The sequence below is a fragment of the Columba livia genome, chromosome 10, assembly GCF_036013475.1.
Source record: "Columba livia isolate bColLiv1 breed racing homer chromosome 10, bColLiv1.pat.W.v2, whole genome shotgun sequence".
Taxonomy (NCBI): Eukaryota; Metazoa; Chordata; class Aves; order Columbiformes; family Columbidae; genus Columba; species Columba livia.
The window spans coordinates 7,672,585-7,696,969 of record NC_088611.1 but is presented as its reverse complement, the minus strand read 5'-3'; the positions used below and the strand labels follow the sequence as shown (position 1 = coordinate 7,696,969).

General features: G+C 38.9%; 1 protein-coding gene across 27 annotated transcripts in view; it reads right to left on the bottom strand.

The window, feature by feature from the left end:
- Window positions 1–23,917, bottom strand: part of DOCK3 (dedicator of cytokinesis 3) — a 197,761-nt gene extending 173,844 nt beyond the window's left edge. For 26 of the 27 annotated variants that reach the window (XM_065075190.1, XM_065075201.1, XM_065075191.1 and 23 more), the window contains exons 1-2: window positions 23,472–23,917; window positions 3,504–3,587 (exon numbers count right to left, since the gene is read on the bottom strand). In XM_065075190.1, the coding sequence (XP_064931262.1) occupies window positions 3,504–3,587; window positions 23,472–23,508 (121 nt within the window). In that variant the 5' untranslated portion in view covers window positions 23,509–23,917. The remainder of the gene's footprint in view (window positions 1–3,503; window positions 3,588–23,471) is intronic. The other variant, XM_065075218.1, reaches the window with a different exon arrangement.
- Between the last annotated feature and the right edge of the window lie 468 nt (window positions 23,918–24,385).

Below are 24,385 nucleotides of genomic sequence, written 5' to 3'. Positions count from 1 at the left end.
ATCTGGCCGACAGCCAGGCACAGGCCAGCTCCCAAATCCAGGTAGAAGGAAACCTGGACTGCTCCCACAGCACTAACAGCCCCGCGTGTGATTCCTCACTCATCTGTACGGTACAACTTGGAAGCATGGCAAAGATATCACTTCTCAAGCTTGTGGAATTCTTCAAACACTAAAGAAAAAACCTAATCGCAAGCTGGAAAGCCTTCATTTGACCATGTTGTCACTGCTGAAATAACAAAGGGCAACTTGAAATATATTATATGCATGGCTTTAAGAACACTATTATTAACATACCTATACATTAAAATCATGTAAATAAATACTTTTGTGGACACTACAATTTGCATGGGTAAGATAATATTCTTTTAACTGGTACTTAAGACATCAGCTAGTGCTTCTTTTCTTCAGTGAACATGTAAAAGCCTCAAGGTAATAACTGAAGTTGTAGCATTTGTAATCTTAAAGACGACTGCTCCCTAGCAATAAAAATAAATGGACAAAACAGTTTGCATTTACTCTGAATCCCCTCGGTTATTCACAGCTACTGCCACTGTCAGAGCAACAGCCATATGACTTGAAAAACATACATCCGCAGGTGTATTTCAAATAATGAGTGTGCTCATGCTTTGTCACTTGATAACAGAAAACTGGGTTTTTTTGCATTTATAGGTGGTGTACTATTGTCATACCCTTTCACCTCCTCAATGCATGGAAGGAAACAGTGGGAGGCATTTGCCAGATTCAGACTGTCAGAAAACAGCAATTTAGACGTTTGTGGTCTGGTATAAAAACGCACAGAGTGGCAGCCACACAAACTGATAAAAATTCAAAATTTCTGATTTCAAGTACGTGAATAAGATTCTTAGTAACAAAGGCAACTGCAATTCACTGCATTTTACTTAAAATATTCACAGACAACTACAATAGAAAAAATAAAAAGTATTATCAATTATAATTCATATTTATTAGCCTTAAAGAGACAAACACAGGTATATACATATGCGTATGCATATGTTCCTTTATTCTGCGAATACATACAAAACTAAGCTGCAGAGGCACCCGAGAACCTGACATAGAAAATTCCCTATTCTTTCATTCAATCACTCTAAATGCCGCGACTGCTTTTAACACCAGTCGCTACAAAAGAGCACTTGCTCTTTTGTAATAATAATACAGTTATTCAATCAGTCATTATGATTGAAAATAAGCACATTCAGAACTATAACAAGCATCTGAATCTTTGTCAGCCTCAACTTCTTCCGCAAGTCTCCAAAATCATTCTTCACGTCACAACAAGTTTTGCGTGTGTGTGAATCCTATTAAACCAGACAGCAAAGTCTCTCCTGTAGAGAATTATGCACAAACTATTCTGTGAAGTGAAGCTGAAACAGCAATGGATCTTCTGTTGACTCCCACAGTAGTGACCCTTATTTGCATGGGTTAACACTAATTTATCCCGTTTGTCTGGACAAAAGAATCCCCAGCAAATAACAGAGAAGTAGAAGATGAGGTATGTTTCATTCTAAATTTGCAAGGCCAACCCAAGACTGTTAAACAACTGCTTAGACGAGAATGCTAAAACAACTACTATTTCTTTTAAGAACCCACTTTGCACATTTAGTGTTCTTTTTTGCATAATTAACACATGCAAGAGCTGCAGCATAGACCATCTGAATATTTAGATGTTTCATATTGTAGAGTTAAAAATGTTATTATCAAAATGAGTATATCTTTCAAGATACGTAAAGTCCAGTCCATGGTGAAGGTATCTCAACCAAAATGACAGGATGGAGGGCTTAAAAAACAAAACCAAAAAACCTCTGTACAAACACCTCCTTCCACCCAGGAAAACACTTTGTCTGACAGCCTCCTCTCTCAGCAACTGGAAAAGACTGGCATGAACTGCCTTTGAGGAATCATCCTCAAAACTACTGGCAAAGGAAATACACAGAGCCTAATTATTATAACACAGTAAAGAGACATTGGATTATCCTTTTTCTTTTCTGTAAGCAACATGCTCCTTTGAGATTGTGCTTTTATTTCCCAGAGTTTTGTTTCCTCAGTTACCAGAAATGGTTTGAAAATATGACTGCTTTCAGCAATATATGCTGTTTCTCCTTAGAATTATACTATCACAAGAAAAGTAATATGTTTTTCCTGAGCTTGCACCATGTACAAATTCACAAGACCTGGCAGAATGACTATAATTAACACCCAGAGCTTGAATAAAGCTTAGCCACTTATATCACATGTAGTTGTTGTTTTCTTGGTTTTGGGGTTTTTTAATCATCATTTGTAGGTATAATACTACATGTATTTTTTATAGCATGCATCTTCATGGATTAACATAACCACTGCACTGCAAAACTCTCATTTAACAGAAAATTTTTATAGGTGTTGATGAACAAGGTACTACTTTCCTAGAAAAATGGCATATATATGGTCACTTTTTCCATGAAGCGTCAAGTCAGTAAGTGAATAAACAAAACACCTGAGTACAAAAAAAAGCTTCAAGAGCAAAAGACAGTTCTAGGCATGAAAGAAGAAAAGCAGTCTTCTGACAAGCATGCAGGAGGTTTGTGTAGCAACATTAACGCTGGAGATTAAAAATTACTGTCAACTGAACAACCACAAAAACAAACCTACAACCTCGTGGAACGTTAATTTGGAATTCAAATTTGTGGATCTGGGTTTTGACATTGTTTTAACACCTCCAGATTAAGGTTACATTATTCCACCTCAGACTATAGTGAAACATGTTCTCATACTGCATCTTATCAACCTACATCTCCATAGACATGATTTACACCACTTGCTTACTCTGAACATTAGGGTAAAAATCATTCTCCTTTTAAATACAACTTCAATCCTACTATTCATGTGAATAAAGCAGAGGATTAGGACATTCAATTTATTCACATGCAGACATTTCCAGCCACATAAGAAATCACTATAGTTAAAACATTTACAATGGTGTTTTCCTTTAGGTACCAAAAAAAAAAAACCAAGAAAAAAAAATATCACATGAAGATAAATGCAAAATGATCCCCCCTAAACCCATATTACTTACATTTTTCCAGTATTGCTAATCTATTTCATAACTAATATTTTTTATGTGTTCAGATGTTTCTAAAAAATAAACACTGATATGCTTAATTGAAATGCATAACAGTAACACTGAGAAAATTTTGTAGGAAAAGATACTGATTATACTTCACATGATGAAAATTCACTGTAAGACCCAATTACAATACAACAATCAGGTCAGGGTTCAAGATTTTCTGGACAGATGGTTAACTTAAAACACACTGACCCCCTATCAGACTGGATTACTGCCAACAGCACTCAGCCTTTCCTACACAAAGTGGGTCAGGTTAGGTTTTATTCAAGTGCTTTGACTTGATGCATCATGATTTCCAATAAACTTATTAAAATCTGCTAGATTAAGATATTTGTATATTTTTATATAGAAAATGGGATTCCCTCGTGGCCATCACACTTACCTTCACATTTCTCTAGGATCTGGACAGTTTCACCTAGTTCCAGGACCAAGCCTTGCGGCACAGCTCCTCGGAAGCTGCATATCACTAGAGGGTGGGGAAAAAGAGAGAGAGAGACATATGAGAGTTGAATCTTTGTGTGAATTCTTCTTCTAAGCATAGCACTTTAGCTCACTCCTAAAATAAAAATAGCAGTTACATAGCTGCCCAGAAAACCTGTCAGCCAACTTTTCCTCATCAGATATCTCTATTTCAGCCCTATCAGATATTAAGCTCATCAGCAAATTAAAAGCTGTGCTTTTTAAATGATTTTTAAATTAAGCAAGGCTTGTAATCATTTTAATCACCAACCCCTGATACATATTGCATGCAAAGATTTCCTTGTCTCACAGTTCTTACTCTACCACACAATTCCTCAATAGAGCAGGCAGTCCTAACTGCAAAGACTCTAATAGGAAGTCAGCTGCAGGAATTACTTTCCTCCAAGTTAAAACGATTTCAAGTACCATCCATGCAACTAATACACTGCAAAAGTCCTATATTATGCTATGTTATCAATTTTAAGCAGATATATAAAAGAATACATAAGAATATGTACCTTTCATAAGCACTAACATGACATATCTTAAATATTTTTCTAAGTATGGTGAAAATAAGAACCCATCTTAATGCTTCAGTAAATATGAATACAATAAAAAATTACTAAATAAATGTCAATTTTTAAAGTAATTTTTTTTAAAAAAATCATAGTGTATAATTATATATTCTTTAAACATATTTAGTAAAATACAATAGGTACATGGATAGTTACGAAAAACATGACATGTCAAAACAAAGAATGAATTACAAATAAGGTGCGCTCCGCTCCGCCCCCCCCCCCTCCCCGTCCCATAATGCACATTCACCAGCACTGAAAAACTCATTCAGGCACAGACTTAATTTAATCATGTTCTAAACAAATACATGTTTGGACACCGAGTACGCCCTATATGTCACCTACACACACTGGGGCACTACAAGGGGAATTCCATAAATTGAAATAGTGACCTCCAGTGGGCATTGTCCTTTTTTCAAATTGACGAGAACACACCCCTTTAAATGCAAACACTCAAGCTATGGCTGAAACATTCTGCATTTCATCTCCTCCCTGAATACCTTTTTGTGTCAAACCCACTGGATCCCTTATGACTAAAGCCTCCCTGTGCAGAACTTAATGCAATTAACCAGAAAGTCTGAAGTCCAGGGGAAGAACAGCATGGAAACTAAGCCCATCATCTGTACCATCTACCACAAGGTAAGCTTCTTGAACCTTAAAGTTCCTAGAAATAATGAGAAAAGCATAGAAAAATACTTTCACCAACATATTAAAAAAAAAGTTTCAACCATATATATATATTTCATAAAGAGAAAGGGCAAGAAAGAACAAACCACATATGCCAAACACCCACACAGATGACAGCAATATGAGAAAGAATTTGAATCAAAATCTGAAGAGAATCAAACAGCATCAAATGTTTGCTCTTCCACAAGGAGACTCAATGCAACGTTTAATTAAAGAGGAAAAAATCTGGGGACTCCAGCAACAGACTTAAACTGTTTTCTCAGTTCCTAGGGCCCAGTAGAAGTTGCTGCTGGTTAAATGAGGTTTTAAATGCTTGTTTACATCAGAGACAGGAGAAACATAATAACTGGCTCCAGACTGGAGTAATGCAGACAACACAATCCAAGAACAGCACCAAGCTTGTTAGCATTCTGGATTCATTCTTCACCCATGGAGAAAGCATAGATATGGATTTCCATCAAAGAAAAACTACTTAATGCTTCTCTCAAAGCACAGGAACACTGACAACTGCCAAATGCTTATCTGACAGGCCACAATCAAACCACTAATAGCTTCTCCTTACATCTCCAGTATTTTAGATAGCAGTACCCTTTACATAAAGAAAATGGCTTTCTTCTAATAGGCAATTTTACCAAAACAAAAAGGTACAAACATCTTTTATTTTTGAGTTGCTTTGCAAAATACAGTCCTATATTAAAATAATACAAATTTTGAGTTCATACCAACAAAAATACTAAAGAATTCAAGTATGTCTCAAAACCACAGGATATGACAAATGCTGAGTGAAAAGCTACAATTGAAAACACCAGAAAACTGGTGACATGTCAGTGCAGCAACAAGATATGTTAATTTATGAGAGTAATTCTAGATACACGATTGTTAAAAATATATGTGTGTGCGCACACACACATATATATATGTACATATATATGTATATATATGTATATATATATGTGTGTGTGTGTATATATATATACACACGTATATATATATGTGTGTGTGTGTATATATATATATACACACGTATATATATATGTGTGTGTGTGTGTGTGTATATATATAAGGCTAAATCAAATCTCCAGGCCATTTTCAACTTCTCTGAACATGGCAAATTATTATGATGCAGAGACACCAGTCATGGGACACACAAGTATTAGTGGTTGTAGACGAAAGAGTAGTTTGAATTGTAGCAAGATTAACGGCCAACCGGTATTACTCAGATGAGTCCAAGCAGCAATAGCCAGTCTGAAACACTATTGCATGTTAACACTGCATGAGAAGTTTTGAATTAGCAAACAACAGCTGGCTTCCTATGACAATTATTTACTATAGGAAAACTACTGAATAAAGGATGCAACCAGGAAAGAACCTGGATTAGATGCAACTACTAATTCTTTGGCCATCAAATACTTGCCCATTTTATGTAACAATAAAAAATTAGCTTGGAATGAAAGCTAAAGGAAAGGCAACAGGAAAAGAGGGTCCTGTTTTTTTCAACTGCTGATATAATAGATTTTAAAAATATGGCCAAGAATGATGATTTTAATACAGTTAGGCTTACAAGAAGTAATTCTAGTATATCTGTTATTTTATAGATACAAACTGTCCATTTATAAAACCATTCTACTGGTCACACAAAGGAATTGTGATATAAGGACTCTACTGCATCAATATGTAATCAGCTCTTTAGAATTCAGAGTACTATTAATAAGATAGCTAAAGCTCTTTTCTTAGGTCTACTTCAGTCAAAAAAGAATAAGTAAACAGATATCACAGAAGATAAATGAACTGATCCCATCAACTGTAGATACAATCTGGATGATCATTCTCAATTAGAAACTAAGTTCTCATACAAAAATAACATCCATCTCGTTCTTAATTGTTAATACAGCAGTATGAAATCTAAATCCTTCGTCAATAAATTTGCAGTCATCCATAAATTGTGTCTCTTCTGTTTGACAATTTTAATAATCAATAGGGTATGTGAACAGCAATATGGATATTTTCAAAATCACAGAAGCCAAATCTCAGGAGCAGCTGAATTTCCAGTCACACTAGAAGAAAGTCAGGAAAAATTAAAGAACCCAAATAAACTAACCGAATACACCAAACCATATCTTGTTAAAATTGTTTAACGAGGACACAATTTCACATATCTGAAAGAAAAAAAAAAAAAAAATTATAAAAACAGCTACTGATTATGACAGAACTCCAGAAATTTGAGGCTATTTTATAGTCTGATATATGATTCCAAAGGTTACTCCGAAGTTATGGATGTTACTCATTTTTTAAGTTAAAAATGCATTATGCAACACAATCTTATTTATGAAGTCACTTTTAGGTACACAACTCTTCTTAGCAATATTATTTGAAAAATATGAACAGAAATGTGTACGGGAAATATGGAATAATTTAACTGTTATGGAGAAAATAATTCACAGACAGGACTCTGAAAACTAACTTCTGTCCTTCCCACAGAGAAATTCTTTACAGCATATGATCATCTACAAACTGTCCATCAATCAACAAGTCTCCACAATTTCTTAAAAGTGTCATTTCCTTGGTCACCAGAATGCAGAAGTAACACAGTAACACATCACTGAAACAGACACACAGCAAAGCTTTTACCCACCAGTTAACAGAACTGAACAATCCCTCCTGGATTCCACGACAGCCTGCTGAAATATGTAACATCTATTTTCAAACATTAAACCTCCTTGCCATCATTCAGGTTTATGAGGAGGTCATAGTTCCCCTTCACGAAATGCAATTTCAGCCAGCAGTTAAACCCAACTTTCTGCCAACGAGGAACCCTTCGGAAAAGCACCACTTTCAGGAATTATCTCCAAGTCAGTGGTTCCTTAACTGTGGTACTTGAACTGTATCAAAGTGAGCCACGCAAAAGAAACCCTTCCAGCTGCACCTGTAATTTATTAATGAGAAAGGCACAAACTGGTTCACAAAAGCAGCCACTCTCCAGCTGTTGCAAAGAGTATGAAGGAATTGAGCGGTGTAAGATGTAAGAGCAGATGGAATAGGAAAAACAGTTTGCAAAGCCAAAGATCCAGGAGACGACAGATTTCAAAGTGTTTTCCTTTCCTTTGGACATGCCCTGACACAGTATAGGCTGCTGCATTGTAAGTCACCAGCAGTGAGAGAAACTGCTTCAAAAGAATATGAGTACACAGATAAACATGACATCTTAAGAAAGAGTCAATGCATCTTCGCATAGCTCACTGATTGCTTACATCAGATATCTAAAGGAGCTGCTTTCTACATGGACAAAAAAGATGCAGTTGATACATACAATTCAGTAGGTTTCACAAAATATGCTCTGAAAGAGCCCCTCTCAAAGGCCCTTGCAGAAACTGAGCTTGGTTGTGATAAAGTGGGAAGGCATTTGCACAGAAAAATAACTAGCAAAGAGATATGAAACACAAGTAGACACTTCTGTTAGTGAAGACAAATTGACCAGCAGGCTCTAAAGGGATCTCTGCTGAAGCCTTTCCTGTTTAAAGTACTTCTAAATGATCCACGAAAGATGATCATTTAGTAAATTGACAGAGTTTGTGAAGCCACTCAAGCTATTGAGGGTAATAAAGAGCTGCAGATGGACCCAAGTACCACAAGTAGAACTGGCATATGTAAACTGTTTAGTTCATCTACACGGTGTTTCATGAAGGATGAACAACCCTCATCTCACAAAATGATTGTCTCTCCCCTTGCTATTACCACACTGAGTGACACCCTGGACTGTCAAGCCACTGCCAAGCACCCCCACCCCACAACACAGCTGAATGCTAAATCTGGGAAAAACGGAAGACACCACTACCTATAGTAGTGTATAAAATTCACAACAAACGCCCGTGTGCCAGTTTTCCCCTTTGTGAAAAATGTATCCTTTGTCAAAAAGGACAGAATAGCATAAGGAAAGGTAGAAAGAAGTTAGAGAAGAGATACCAAGGAATGCGTAAGGGCTTTTATATGATTAATTATGAACCAAGATGGAACTCTTCCACCGGTAAGACTAACAGTTGAAAGGGGTGGAGAGAGTATATTGATAAATTGCAAGAAGGTGAACAAAGAACAATTGCTAATCATCCCTTCCAGTACAAAAAGCAGAGCAGTGTCAAATGAAACAGCACAGCAGAGTTCAGGAGATCCTTAAAGTTGTGCACAAACCATGAAACTCCTCATGAGATGCTGTGGGTGATTAAAATACATACATACATGCATAGATGTATATATATCACTCCAGTTCAAAAGCAAATAGGGCAAATTAATGGATATGTATCACCTTAGGCTCAGTAGGCCCCTGACCCAGAAAGCACTTAGGTCTTGGGAAAGCATCACATATGCTTATCGTGCTGTGCTACTATACTATAAACACCTGCTACTGCTAAGTGTCAAGGGCAGGACACTGAATGAGGTGAGTATGTGGTTGGACTGTTATGATCTCTCTCGCACTGTTATTATGGTATCACAGCTTGAGCTTCTGTTGTCACTTGCTATCTATCAATTTGTGACCTCATTTGAACACTATTATGGCAAAAAGAGAGAATAAAATTCACATTTAAGAGAAGTGCTACATTATATTTTGTATATGTCATTGTTACTTTCTGCTGTCACCTGAATAACAACCATTTTCATTTTTGCTGTGGTAAAATTTAAAATATATCTTCCTTTTGTAATTCCTTCTAATTCAATTTCCTATGTCCCAGCTTCCTCACTCAGTCTCACCTCAGTCACAATGCTTCTGCAGATCACATTTCTTCTCAAATGGATTATGCCAATTACATGATAAACATAGTAATAGAAATGTGTCACATTTTTTACACAAACAGTGGGAAAAGCCAAAACTAGAACAGGAAAATGTGAGAGTGCTGTCCAGCACATCCACATAAAGACCATGCAGCATCTAGCTGGTAATACCACTGAAACATTATTTTTTTCTTAGCATATATGTAAAAATACTTTGCAGCACAATGAACTGGGATAAGTATATGCCTTCTGCATATACCTTCTAATTTTTGCAATATATTTTTGCAGATTGTAGCAAAGCCTACAAAAATATTTTGACATTGCATAATGTTCTGTTTACATTAGAAAATACCAGTTCAGCCCATAATAATTAACTTGTTTATTTCTGTAAAGGAATGGAGCCCTTTTCCCTGCTGTTTCCCTCCCCACCTTCCAAGATGTACCAATGAAAACTGGAAGTATTTCTTTAAATGAGGGCTGAGAAACAAAATCAGTTCAAGAGGTTTCCATGTTTACATTGTCCCTTTTTCCTTCTCCAAATCTGAATTATGTTTCTCTAGCCATAAAGCTGGGCTTTTAAAAATTATTACTTCTCATGTTTTCTCATTCACAATAGAAATCACTGCTGCTAGAACATAACCAGTGTGATAAACTACGTTTTTCTTTATTCAAAGATGTTGGTAAGGCCAAGATTTAATGAACTCTATGGCTTAATTTTGGGGAAAAAAACACAACACCTCATATTTTTTAACTTCACTAAATCTTTTTTAGTTGCATAATGTCACAAAAAAAAACAAAAAGTTCTTAACCTCCTCCCACTGTAACAATCATAATTTTGCAAACTTTCAACATATCTACATTTACTCATGGCTTCAAAAGACAAATCTTCTTGGCACTTGTGACAGTTTTTTCCAGTTCTCAACTCATTATCATCTGTCTTACTAAAATCCTGGTAACTTGCAATACTTTTTACATGATACCAGCAGAACCTAGATAGGTATTTCAGGTTAAAGTATGTCATTTCATTTTTATAAATGCCTTGTACTAAACTCAACTTGCAGTTATCCAGGTTATGCATTAATCATGCCCTAAGTATATCCTCAACCAAACTAATTTCAGAAGGGATGGCCAGGACAATGCCCAGGAGCAGCATACCTGCACTTGTGTTGCTCTGTACCCAAATTACTTAGCTCTATACCCTACCAATTTACAATCACGCTGAGCAGATACTGAATTGTGCTCTGTGCTACAAATGTGATAATTCTTGAGTTTTATGATGCTGTAATTTATGCTTTAAAACACATAACCATATTTCAAACATACACCTCTAATCACACCAGCTAAGAATTTGGTGTTCATGTTTATTTTGGGTAAACACATAAAACAAACTCACCAATTTCACAATCCTGATAAAGAATTTCATATTCAACTACTACTAGTTATCACTATTACTAGTTAACATGGAATATGTCAATCCCTGAGCCTAAGACTGATTGATATTGATTAATCTGTAAGCAAATAAAGTAATTACTTCAGACTGATAAATTAACGTCAGATGTATCTTTCCTTAAAATGCTTTCTCATATGAATCCATCTATTGAAAGTGTCTAGTACCAAACAGTACAAGCTAGTTTTGACAGCTGAATAAGATGAACTCTATTTTCTTCCCTGTAATACCTAGATGTTAATAAAGGCTCCATGCAACATAACTTGAGTCACTGTAGTATCCAAGACCAAAGATGGTTCTAAATCAAACACTTTTTCCCTAACAGAAGCTGAAACAAGTAGGTGAAGGGAGGGTATTAGAATAGGGCAAGGACATAGCTTTCCTCAACTTGAGGAACTATTTTTATAAATGTATGTAATATATATATATATGTCACATATATGTATATATCTATTTAACAGTGCTTTCTATACTCTTTCTTCTACAGAACCACCCAAATGTTTTTGAATCACATCAACTCTTAAGATACACATCACCCCAGAACTCCGTACTTAACTTACAAATCAGACAGAACATGATTTTCAGTTGTGCAGATCCTGTATCACCAACACCCTCTGGGAATTGTATGAAAATAAAAAGAGTGAACAGTAAATTTCTGTTCTTCCACTCTACAGTATTTATGGTCTTTGATTCTTCCAAACTACCCTTTCTGAATAATTTATTTTCCAAGAAGGCTACCAGATGTCAATTCTTTGTATTTCCACATAGCAGCCAGGGAAAAGCCTCTAAGCCACAGCAATGTGACCATGCAAAAAAAAAAAAACCCAACATTGATACACGTTACCACACAGAAGAAACGACAGCTGAGAGTCAAGATTTAGCTTTATCTTTTTGTGAAGCAACTCCGTTGCGCAATCACGCCTACAGGCAGCAAAGAATTTATACTTTCCAAACCACAGTCTACCTTCCATTCTGAGCCTCAGAACTACAAACCTTTTTTCCAGCATAAAGCAGTAGTTCTTACAAACAGAAAATTGTGGATTTAATAATTTTAAAGACAAAAAAACAGTTCATGAAGGCAAAAACCCTTCACATTCTTATAAGAAAATTAAAGACCAATATGATTAAATTTTTGTGGAACTGCTTGATTAAACCTGGCAGCTTCATAGATAGCACAGTTAACTCTGATGATATTTGACAAGGGAGCAGAACCACAAGGAAATTAAAATGAAAACATTTTCATTTTATTCTACAAATACCTAGAAGAATGTTTTCACCTTCACAGCATATCTTCTAAGTATTTAAATGATTAATTGTGGGTGAGGGTTTCAATTATTTGCTAGAAATGAATTTGAAACATGCACATTTATTTGCAAGTTCAGGGCACATTCAGCAAGTACATTTAAAAAGAAAACAGGTAACAAATATCAGGTCGAGCACTTCCAAAACATTCTGCTGTTTAAGCAAGATGGACAATATAAAAAAATAGGTATGAAAGAGAGGACATATCCTATTACACGCTAGAGAAACAGCTACCCAAATAAAACACCACAGGGTTTTTGCAGCAAGAGGCATTTCTTGGTACACATGACACAGAACAGGGCTCTAATCCGATTGGAATTGCCAGGCACTAATGTAATACACACACACACAAAAAAAAAAAAAGATTATCAAAAGCTGATTAAAAGCCATCCAAACATCACAATCGAAGAGTATGGATTAAACAAAAGACATGATTTAGAAGAGGGCTAGAGAATTTTCTGACCTTATTAATGGTCTTTATGAACTTTTATGCAAAACCTTGAGGAAGAAAAACATACTTCAGAATTGACAGCAATCTGTTAAACTTAAGGTTGTGTGTATTACCAAAATTACACTACAATTAAGTGAAGGTATTTCAGGCTTGTCCAGGAGCACTGGCAGTTGCTAGGCAGCATCTGCTCCTGTCAGAGATGCTTCTTTCTTTGTGCAATACAGAACCTCAGCCAGGAATACTGCCACCAATGGATTATTACAAGGCAGCTTACTGCCATCACATGGCATCTGCAAAGTGCTCAAACTGCTGCCTAGCAACACCGCCTCTTTCTACTGAGTCATACCATCACTATGAAAATATTCATGTAAAAAAAAGAAACGGATACCAGAGAAGAAAGGTGATCATTCACTAGCAAAGTGAATTATTGCTAGCATCCTTCCCTACCCTCCAAGATAAAAATAGAGATTAGGCTCAAAAATCATGAGCTGTTTAAAATAGTTTTGCACATCCTGGTGACATAAGGTAGAATTGAAAAAACTGACCAAAAGCCCACAGCATTGTCCACTACCTTTGCTACATCAAGGAACTGATGTTGAGCTTGTAGCTTTGCAGGCATCTATCATATCATCCCCTTCCTGTAAATGTGTTCCCTCAGCCATCAGTTCATTCAGCTTCTACTCCGGCAGCGTACAAGTCCCCCACCCACAGATCATGGCCTCTATGCAGGCAGTAAATGCAGCAGTTTCTTCTCCTCTCTAAGCAGGGACAAAGGCTGTTTCACTTTCTGAAACACTTCTCCATCTTTCCAATACCTAACCTGAAAAGAGAAGAAAAACCACTGACCACACCATACTCTGCACGAGGAAGCATGGAGCCATTCCACACTGCTACATTCCACTGACTGCGAATGCAAGCCAGAAACAGCTACGCTTTACAGTCAAACATTAGGAAACGAAGTAAGAAACCAGTCAAGTTTTGAACATCCTCAAGGATGGAGATCAGATCACCTCTCCAGGCAACCTGCTCCGGTGCTTTACCATACGCATTGTGAAAATCAATGTCTTTTACTGTAATTTGCCACACTGCTCCTTCTCCTTTCACTGTGCAACTCTGAAAAGTGGCTCTGTCTTCTCCATGAAAAGTAGCTAATCACATACCACCCACTTATTCTCACCTTCTACAGGTTCTACCACCCTAGACCTCACAGACCCGGTTAGCTACAAGAGAGCACCACTGATTCATGTCCACACATGCAAAGACACAGGTATTATCCCACAGCGTTTTAGATTCTGTTCCATTTTACAAATATCATAAAACCTTTAGTCCTCCCATCTAACTAATAAATAAGTTCACATGCTGAAGTTCACTTGGCATTCACAGTCAGTTTGCACACCTCCTAGGAGGAAGAGAAGACTAGGGTAGATTTATAGAAATGTATTTATCAGTATACCAGCTCCTCCATGTTAGTTGAAAGCTCTAGATTTTAGTCTATACTGTCTGCCACACAACTTTTGTGGGCATCTGAAGGCAGCTTACAAGACTGCTAAGAAACCTTTCAACCCACATCAACCCACACACAAGAACTCTGACCTTTTTGGTAAACTATTTGTTACTAAAATAAAAAAAAAAAAAAAAAAAAGAAATATTTGCCTAACATAATTGAACATGCTTTTTTTATCATGAAACCTGAAGAATTTTTAACTCTTCTAATCTTTCCTTAAGCATATATACATTACTTAAAGCTACCAACATCATCTGCAACACTGGGAAAATCCTCTTTTTCTCTTCCTGCATCCTCCACCCAGGCTGAAATAAATAACTTCTTATTTTTCATTATTAAATGAAGAATACTGTCTCGTGCAAGCAACCTGAAATGTAGTCACTCCAGAACTGAAAACAAAACAAAAGATCAGAAGTTGCAGTTTAGGGCCTTGCTGTGATGAAGAAAGAAAAAGACAAAAGAAGCCTATTTTCTATCTCTGCTTCCCCAGAGACAAAGGAGAAGCTGCTTCTGCCACACCAATACTTCAAAAGCAATCTCCCTTGGGGTAAAACCCTTGGACCACTACTCAGGATGGCTGAAACGGAAGAGTGAGTGGGCAGAAGGGCCAGCTGCCGAGTGCCGCGCACATGACAGCGATGAGGGAGCAGCGCTGACAGCGGCAGCACGAGCTGTTCCAGGCGGATGTGCAGCTGCCCGCTTAGCAGCCCCAAGCACAAGTGCTCACAGAGCTGGGCTTTCTGTGCCCCGGGCCAGCTCTTCCCACACTAACACCTCATCGCCAGAGGCACAGCCAGTCAATATAACCTTTAAACAGAAACACAGACACGTGGGTGATTCACCGAGTTGCTCAGGCAAGGCCAGATGCACAGGTAGCATGCAGCTATATTTTGTACAGTATGTAATAACAGCTGTCAAGGCAAAATTAGCTCACAAAAATGTTGATCCTGCTTCACTAAATGCAGTGAAACTAGACCATTTTGGTTTATCTTTGGTTTATCAAAAATTGAGCTGTCAATCATTCAGCTCATGAACATTCAGAAAGAGAGGAAAAAACCACAAAGAAATGTCAAAGTGCAAACGACAGTTTTCGATAACCTTCTTCTACTATAATTCATATATTTTTGGCTTATTTATCCCACACTGGCTGACACTTTCTCACTTGGGCCTAAATTCTCTGTCGTTGTATATAATATAGCCATACATACATAAACTTACATAAATGAGAACACGTGCCTAGGTGAAGTGGTCAGCTTTACGCAGACATATCCATAGGCATTTTTCTCTACAAAGGAAAAGATGGGTGAAACAGGAACACCTCCTTTTGCCCTCCCAGTTCCAGACCCAGTTACTGGAAACATACATATTGCTCCCTACAGGGATTATTTAACGCTGTCTGTGATATTATCCTATGAAAGGTTTTCTGCTCTTTATAACTTGTTAGGGTAGACCACACACCCCAGGAAGACAACAGACTGTATGCAACCCAATGCCCAAACAGGCCTGTAAAAATTATACATTGCTTTCAATTGTTTTCTGTTTAACCGCTATTCAGGGCTTCTCTGACATGTATGGAGGGCTTAACTTATCAACATCAGAAGACTAAAAGGGCAGGTATACTAAATTAACAGTTGGCATAAACATCTCATTCATAAACACATTTACAGGGAAGAGAGAGTCCCCTGCTGTTCAAATACACAGAAACAAGAGACTTCTAGAACAGTAATCCACCTGCCAACACACACTGAACTACACACAAACTACAGCAGCATGCTGCGTAGCTCACAGACTTATATCCAAAACAAAAGAAATAAAACAATTCATCACTCCATCAACCACCTACTGTCAACACTAATAATGCCTAGTGCATAAGTTTCCTTACATTGTAACACCTAGAGAAACCTTTGTTTCAGAGAGTAACTGGTATCAGCTCACCTCTGAAAGCAGAAGGACCTGCTTTTAATCACCAAGAGTTAGCTGGCACCACTTGTCATAAGCTTTTCTTAGGGCTTAATATCCAGAAAGACTGCACAAAAGAAAATGTAGTCAAGTGCTGAACTGGGACAAGAGAGGAGCCTTATCCCTGTAAAAAGTGATCACCTCACAACTATACTGAAAAGCACTTAGTCTGCTCAAACCCACGGTTACCAGTCTTCCTAATACCTTCAGTGAGTTATGACTAAAGACTCATTGTTTAAACAAACACTAAAACATGTCTAAGAGGAAAGAATTACAGCTAAATAAACTTTAAAGATGCTTTCAGGGTCTCAGAAGAGAGCATAACGCTCATTTTGACCTGCAAATCCTGAACAGAGGTTTGATTTTAACAGTCACTTGAGCATGATATTTCATCTCTTTGCCTTGAGGTTCAGTGAGCATTCAGATGAAACAGAAAAAAAAGAGTAAAATGCAGTTATATTGAGGTTGATTCATAACTTAAAAACAACCAGTGGAAAGACTGCTGTCAATTGCAAATGGTTTTGAACCAAGATCCTACTGTAGGCTTCCTTTAGTCTCTTTCTCAGTGAACATCACAGCTGAGAAAAGAACACAAACTTAATTCACTATATGAATTAGCAAAAATTTATCTGAAGCAGGAGAATTTGCATCAAGCTCTTTAACAACTGAATAATCTTCCAAAGACTTTCCATTCTTTGGTCAGTGTTTTCACATTCACATAGGAAAAGAGCTCTGATTTCTCAAAAGAACTAGTCTATTATATAAAATGCGTATGGCCACCAATAATACTAGTTGTTGGAGGTAACCAGGGATTTACGGTTCTTTCATAGAAGAACTACATTCCAAATAATTGTTTAACATATTAAAAATGTATCATGTATCTACACGTGATTGTGCGTCTGAAGACAAACAACTCTTCCTTATTCCCAGCTATCCCCTTTTTGTGGGCTTTTAAATGCCACCAAATATGTGGTAGAAAATTTTCTAGGTCACAAGCTCTGGTAATAGTTATTACATGTGTCTCTGATGTTTGTATCAGACCCTGATTTTTTAAGTACAGAACTGCTGGAAAAAAAAAGGCTTTGCAACATAGCAAGACTCAAGTCCAGCTAAGCTATATTACTGACATTAAACCAAGAAACATACCTTCAAAAGGATTAATAAAAATACCAGCTTGCCTCTCTTCCCCCTACACAGAAGTGCAAACCATGACCTGCACCATCACCCTATACTCTCACACCAACTTCATATGCCTTAAATTGTTCAAAAGAGAAACTACTTTAAACTTCCTCACTAATTTCACTCTGAAGAATCTCCCTTCCTGTCCTGTAGCCCTGACAATGAATTTAAACCCAAAGCATACAAATAAGAAAAACTGCCTAAATTTTCAAAAAAATATTCATAGACACATTTGAGGCATGTTGTCATACACCCTGTTTTTAATTGTAATTGATATCTGCTGCATTAAAAAAGGCAAAATAAATTGTTCCTTGAAAAAACATGAAAAGCCTACCAATTTCCTACCAATGGATATTCATGTTTCCATTCCCTGTTTCACCAGCAGTCCCATGACACACCAAATGCAGTACCATTGGACTTCTAATCTCTTGCTATCCCCAGTCCTGTTCCTGACCATTCCTGTCTACAAAGGACCCCCATGCTCATATTAACAGCTTCCCCTTCACGTTATCCAGCAAGCAAACAAAAATATGGTATTAGGAAGAGTCCTGATGTAATCTTATTATCCTCCCTTTTCAGCAAGTCAGGAGCTGCTTATCTGCAACACTATCCACAGGAACTCTAGTAAGTTCTTTCTCCACCACCCCACCACCAATTTTCATTAAATCTGTAGGAAATGTATGCCCCAGACTGCCAAGTGTCATAAAATGTTGCTCATTACTGGATTACAAGTATTGTTAGGTGCGGACAGAAAGCCTGAACACAGACTACCACCCTTAGGAAATCAGTCCAAATACAAAATGCATTCTGCACTGTGGATAAGGTCAGAGTAAAACTGCTTTTGCCCCCACACTATTCACAAGCAGCTGATGTCCTTAAGGTCTTAACTGAATACATAATATGGCATAACTACAAATAAATGGAGAAAATTACTCTCAACACCATCAAAGCATCAAAAGTTAAAACCCGCATTGCAATACTATCATGCCTACATTCCCAAACAAACCACGTGATAAACTGCTAAACATACGTCTGACTTCTTGCCTTTGCAAGTAATTTGGAAAAACATTTCTCAACTTCATTCCTCCTGTATTTAGAAAGTTTGGGCTAATTTCTGCTGTAAATGCATTTGTGGACCACTGGTATTTAGATGATCTCAAACTAGTAATATCTTAAAGATGAATTCTCCCCCAGCTCTGCAGAGCAGGTATTCACAAGAGCCAAAATTTATTACTCTCTTCTCACAAAGCAGTATATTTAATCTCCAAGTTATCTCAGCAACAGGAGAAATACAGATTTAGGCTGGACTGAAACTAAAACTGTCCTCTGCGTTAAATGACACCTCACTAAACTTTTCCTTTATGGTCCTTGACTGACAAATTTCTTTGTTCATTCTTAAGTCCAAAGGGTAAAAAATGCCCTTGGGGCAAAAAATTAAATGGAGCTAAAAATTCCTCCAATCCACAGATCACCTAGTTTTCTTGACTAAGGAGCAAGTTCCCAGGCATTACCACCACCTCCCACAACCACACTGCACAGAAGGTGCAGAAGTACATCTCTCCGTACAGCTTTGGGTCCAAAACACATCACTGAAGAACATCCTTAGTCACCTCCCTCCTGCTGCCAGACAATTAGTTTCTGGCAATAAGATAAGAAACAGAAGATGAAATATAATATACCACCCATAACACAGAACACAGTTGCAACGATTCTTCTTGCTTCCCAGATTACCAAAGATGGGCTTTTTCCTAATTTATAGGAGGTTTTTTTCCTCTCTCTGAAAATTTTCATTTTAGACCTGTAACAAACTGCTTCAGCGATACAGAGCAACTACAATATCAGTAAACTCAAAGCAATCCTCCCTTTAGCAGCTGCCTTCTACATAAACAGGTAAGCGCAGAGTAGCATCACAGGAGACTTGGTGAGGGAAGGCAGACTTTTTGTAAGGTTTGCAGGCTTGTTTTTCCAAACACAAATATGAATTGTGAAATCTGGAAGCCAACCTTTAGTGACAGGGGAGAAAAACAACAAAAAAAATATATCAAAAATCAAGATGCTGATGAAAAAACAGAAGCTGCAGTACAGAACTGTAACTAGGACATTATGACATTATGATGTTCTACCCTTTCTAGTAGGAGCAAGGGAAATATTAATTATATGCATTTGTGCTTATGGATTTACTTTTCATTGTTACAATTAAGTGATGAAAATAAAAATTAAAAACTCCTTTAAAATAAAGCTACAGATTTTAACACTAGTTCTTTGAATAAACTAACCAGAGCTGTTTATACAGGCAGATTTTCTTTCTTCATGATTTAATACGTATTTAATGTGGTCAAAGTGCAGGATTAACTACATTAAAAAACTAAAAAAAACCTCTTGAGAACCACCTAAACATGCTCCTTGCACAAAAATAAAGCAGCAGAAACTGCCAGCCTAATGAAATACATAATCAGCTCTCACACATTTGCTGAATTTTAATTAACAGTTATTTACTAAAGACTTCCCTCTTCTTAGCTTTTTCTTTTAATTCATTACTATTTAATACTTGCTTTAGAAGACTAATGTAACTAATCAGATCACTTTAATAAATATTTTCTTAGAGACTGTTTTAAAAATATTAAAACGCTAGAGGGCTAGAGAGCTAGTTATCTTCAATAATCGGTTTAGAAATCTCACTAATTGTTTTCATAACTGGTCAACTTATGCAGCTGTGGAAGAACTGTTTGCCTTTCAACAGCAAGTTTTAAAAGCACAGTTAGGATTAGAGCCACTGAACGTAAGTATTCCTAAATGGAACAGAAGGAAATTATTCACAGTAGCTGAGAAATACAATCAAGGAAGAACTTCGCTGTTGTTAGGGGAGTGTTTGATTATTTATTTAGAAATATACTGAGCAATCCTTCAATATCTTTGTTGCAGAAGTATACAGTGGCTTGTATGAGAACTGGGCAATACAATAGCGTTCTGCAACTGTAAACATTGAGAACTTCTTTTAATTGCAGCTAGACAGGTGAAGAGCACTTCAGTACCGCAAAAGGCCACTGATGTTCACATCCGTAAATTTATCGTGTTCTCTTGCAGTCAAGAGTCGGTGGGGCTGTAAAGGGGTATCTGCAAAGGGGCTCCAGCAAGCACCTCAGAAACGTCTTTGTCTGAAACTCTTTGACAGACAGTGCAGAACAGAGAGCCCTTCTATACCCACATGCTGAGAGGGAACGTGGTGTCATTCCGAAGGAAAAGCTTCTATAAATGATCATCTCTGAGCCAACAACCTAGATAAGACAACAACATAGATCACAATTTACTTTCAATAAAGACAACAGCATCAGAATTAACTAATTTATTTGATACTTTCACTTTCCTTGATACGCACGAACAGCTATGTACAGGGCCTTGTTAGCCCGACATATCCTTTCACCAGAAAGCTCTTTGTGGTATTCCAGTTGCAGAAATAACCGATTTTTTTTCCCACCCAACTTACATCTGTAGGGACATAAAGTTATTGCCTTAACCCAAAGACACATCATAAACCTTTCACATCTTAATGACAGCACGCAGAAAACACACAGGGGTTTTTTTTAGATGGACAATGGTTAAAATAAAAACAAACTACTAAGGCCCAAGGCATAAGCTCACACCAAGAAAGCTAAACATGCCAAGAAAATTATTTTGCACATATAATTTTACTTGTGAAATCAGGATAACTTACATCAGATTTTTTTTTTTTTTTTAGTAGTGCACCTCCTAAGAGGTCTAAGACTCCTTCAGGTCTATACCTTCCACAGACTAGTTTCTCCAAAATGCGTTGAAATGACACTCCAGCAAGCGACGACAGATCCACTTCCAAAACACTAGTACTCCTCTCCTCACCTGTAGTAACTAAACTCAAGACACAAGCAGTATATTTCACCTCTTGTCCCTCTATGGAGGATTATCAACCAATTTCAATTACAGGAGAAGTACGTAAAGCTATCAAGAACAAAAAAAAACCTGCCTAGAGATCACCCAAACTCTAAAGACTTAGCCATTATCTCAGATTTACCTACACGTGCACTGCCTGAAAAAGAAAAATGAACATCACAGGAAGATCCTTAAAACTACAGAATAATATCTGAAATAACACTTGTTTTCATTCACCACTCTCTCTTACAGATGCTTCTTCTAGACTTGTTTACAATCTGCATGGAGATTTTTCTTTCTTTTCTTCCTGCACGTATACATTAAAAAAAAAAATGAGTTCACCTACTTTTTGATGAAGGTAGCACATGTATTTTCTTATTTGAGCACATGGGCTAAACAGAAACAAACAAAACTCTGAATATCAAACCCTGCAACACAGCAAACAAAAATAACTACATAAACAGAACAGAGTAAACCCAACAAACTTGAAAAAATACTGTTATTTTTTTTCAGAAACCTGTATTACAATTATACCAGCAAGTTTATGACTAGGACAACAGAGAGGGTCTTTCACCAGCGGAGAAAGCATGAGCACATCTGGAGACTTCCTATTCTCTGAAGATCCGGATGAGACGTAACAAAGTTTGTTAACTTTGTATAATCCAAGTGACTTACAAAAACAGCAACAGTACTGTAAGTAACAACTTCTCTGTGTTATTTTATGACACTTGTGCATATTGTCCTACACTTCCAGGTTCTCATCTAGCACAGTGTATTAGACATTTTTTTAAACCAAAAGTGAATTCCCTATTTCTTCTATTCATTACGGAGGTATGTAGAATGGCCCAAAAAATATTTGTTGCACAAGACAAAAAAATTAACAAAAAGTACTGATATATTTTATTGTTTGCTGACTACATGCTCAAAACATGTTCTAAAAATTAGTGGCATTAAGACTTTTAATTGCTCACAAGTGAACTGTCAAAATCCCACTTCAACAGTACAGGTTAACAGAATTCTATAGCAAGTGCCGTTTATATTTTTTAAATATTTGTAGAAATTGATAATCACTACACACTGTGGAATTTAAAAATCAATACGAATAATTGATAACTGTAAACTTAATGAAGCATTTAAGTAAGTAACCAGGGCAGACTACCTGCTTTTATTATTATACATGTCAACAGTTTTTAAAAAGTAAAATATAAACAATAAAACAAACACAAGTGAAACTAAAGAAAGTCTTTTCACTGAAAATTGTTTTGACTGGGCATAACATTTCTGTTGTTAGCAGAAATTACTGTAGCTAAAATTAAATAAATAAATAATAAATAAACACACACAAAAGCCATCAATGATGACCTCTCAAATTAGAGATGACCTCTCAAATTAAAGCGAACAAGATTCAAGATGACAGTGAAGTCTGATTTATCATAAACAACGGAAAATAACGACGCTATGCATTCTCAGCAACCCTGGAATTGTTTCCAACGCCGGCCCGCACCGCGCACACTGTAGCGCTCCATCGCTGACAGTGAAGCCCCCGGAGCCCGAACCCGCCGCTCGAACAGGTGCATCACCGACGCCCCCTAATGACACCGCACAGAACCATCCCCCTGCCCTAAACTCCATATAAACAAGATCACCACAAACCACAGATTAAAACGGAGAGAAAAAGGAGACGCACGCTTAAGTAGATTAAGGGCTAAGCGACTTGTTTTCTGATTATTTGTGCAATCAGGACCCGAGCGCGGGCCCCGAGAGTCCACTTTTGTTTTGTTGCTTCGCCGCGGAAAAACTCGGGAAAATAACCCAAATCAAAACACACGCAGGCACATTCAACGACGCCGGGCTCTGCGGGCAGGCAGCACAGCCACTGCCCGCTCTCCCCCGCGAACTGCCTCCCACAGCCCACGGGCAGAGCTGGGGGTGAGCGCTCGTCCCTCCACCATCCCCCGCTCTCCACCTGCGGGGCAGCGGAGGAGACACCATCTCCGCCCCCGCTGAGAGGAGCGGCGGCCGAGGGGGGGGGAGGGGGTGGCAGCCCCCCCACACTGCCAGCCCCCGGGGTCCGGCCGCTGCGGAGAGACGCGGGGCGGGGGAGGGAATGAGGCAGCACCTACCCACGCCGTATTTCTCCTCCTCGGTCGGACTCCACATGCTGCTGCGGCGGCAGCCGGCCACGGCCGCGGGTCCCCTGGGCAGAGCGAGGCGGGCGAGCGCCGCTCATGGAGCGGGGGCGGCTTCTCCTTCTCCTCCCCCCTCCTCAGCGGGGGCGCTGCTCCTTGGCCGCCGCACCGGCCGCCCCCGCCTGTGGCTCGGGCCGGGGCTGCGCTGGGGGTCCCTTCGCCGTGCCGCGGGGCGGGGGGAGGTCGCCCCCCGCCCGCGCGCGCGGGGGCAGCAACGGCCGCCGCTCTCCTCAGCGCCCTGCGGGCGCTCGCCGCCGGCCCGGCGCCTCTCCTAACGCGGCCTCGCCGCCCCAGCGGGCTCCGGCCCTGCCGACGCGGCGGCCCCGCGGAGCTCGGCGACACCCAGCCTCCTCCCGGCCGCCGCCGCTCCCGACGTCGTCGCCACCGCCGAGAGACTCGGGCTGCCGCGCCCCCTCCCCCCCACCTCAGCGGAGCCCGGCGCGCATGCGCGCCTCGCGCCGCCTTCCCCCGCCCCGCGCGGCCGCACGAGGCGCGCGCGGGCGCGAGGCGCGGGGGCGGTGGCGCGTGGCCCGGGGCGGGGGCCGCGGGCGGTAGCCGGGGCCTGTGGGGACGCCGGGACAGCGCGGCCGTGGGTCCGCCGGGACAGCCGGGCAGCGCGGCACCGAGCGGCTCTGCCGCGGCACCGGGGAGCACGGGGATGAACACCGACCCCCCGCCCACTGTCACCCGGGCGGCTTCATGGGATTTCTCGGCTTCTGGGCGCCCCTGGGAGCTTGCACTTAAACTTCATCCTCTAGTAGGTCAGGCTTCTGTATTTAATAAATGATAATAATAATAGGCTAAAATTCCTACAGGAAAACAGGAAAAGCACATCCCCACCGAGGAGG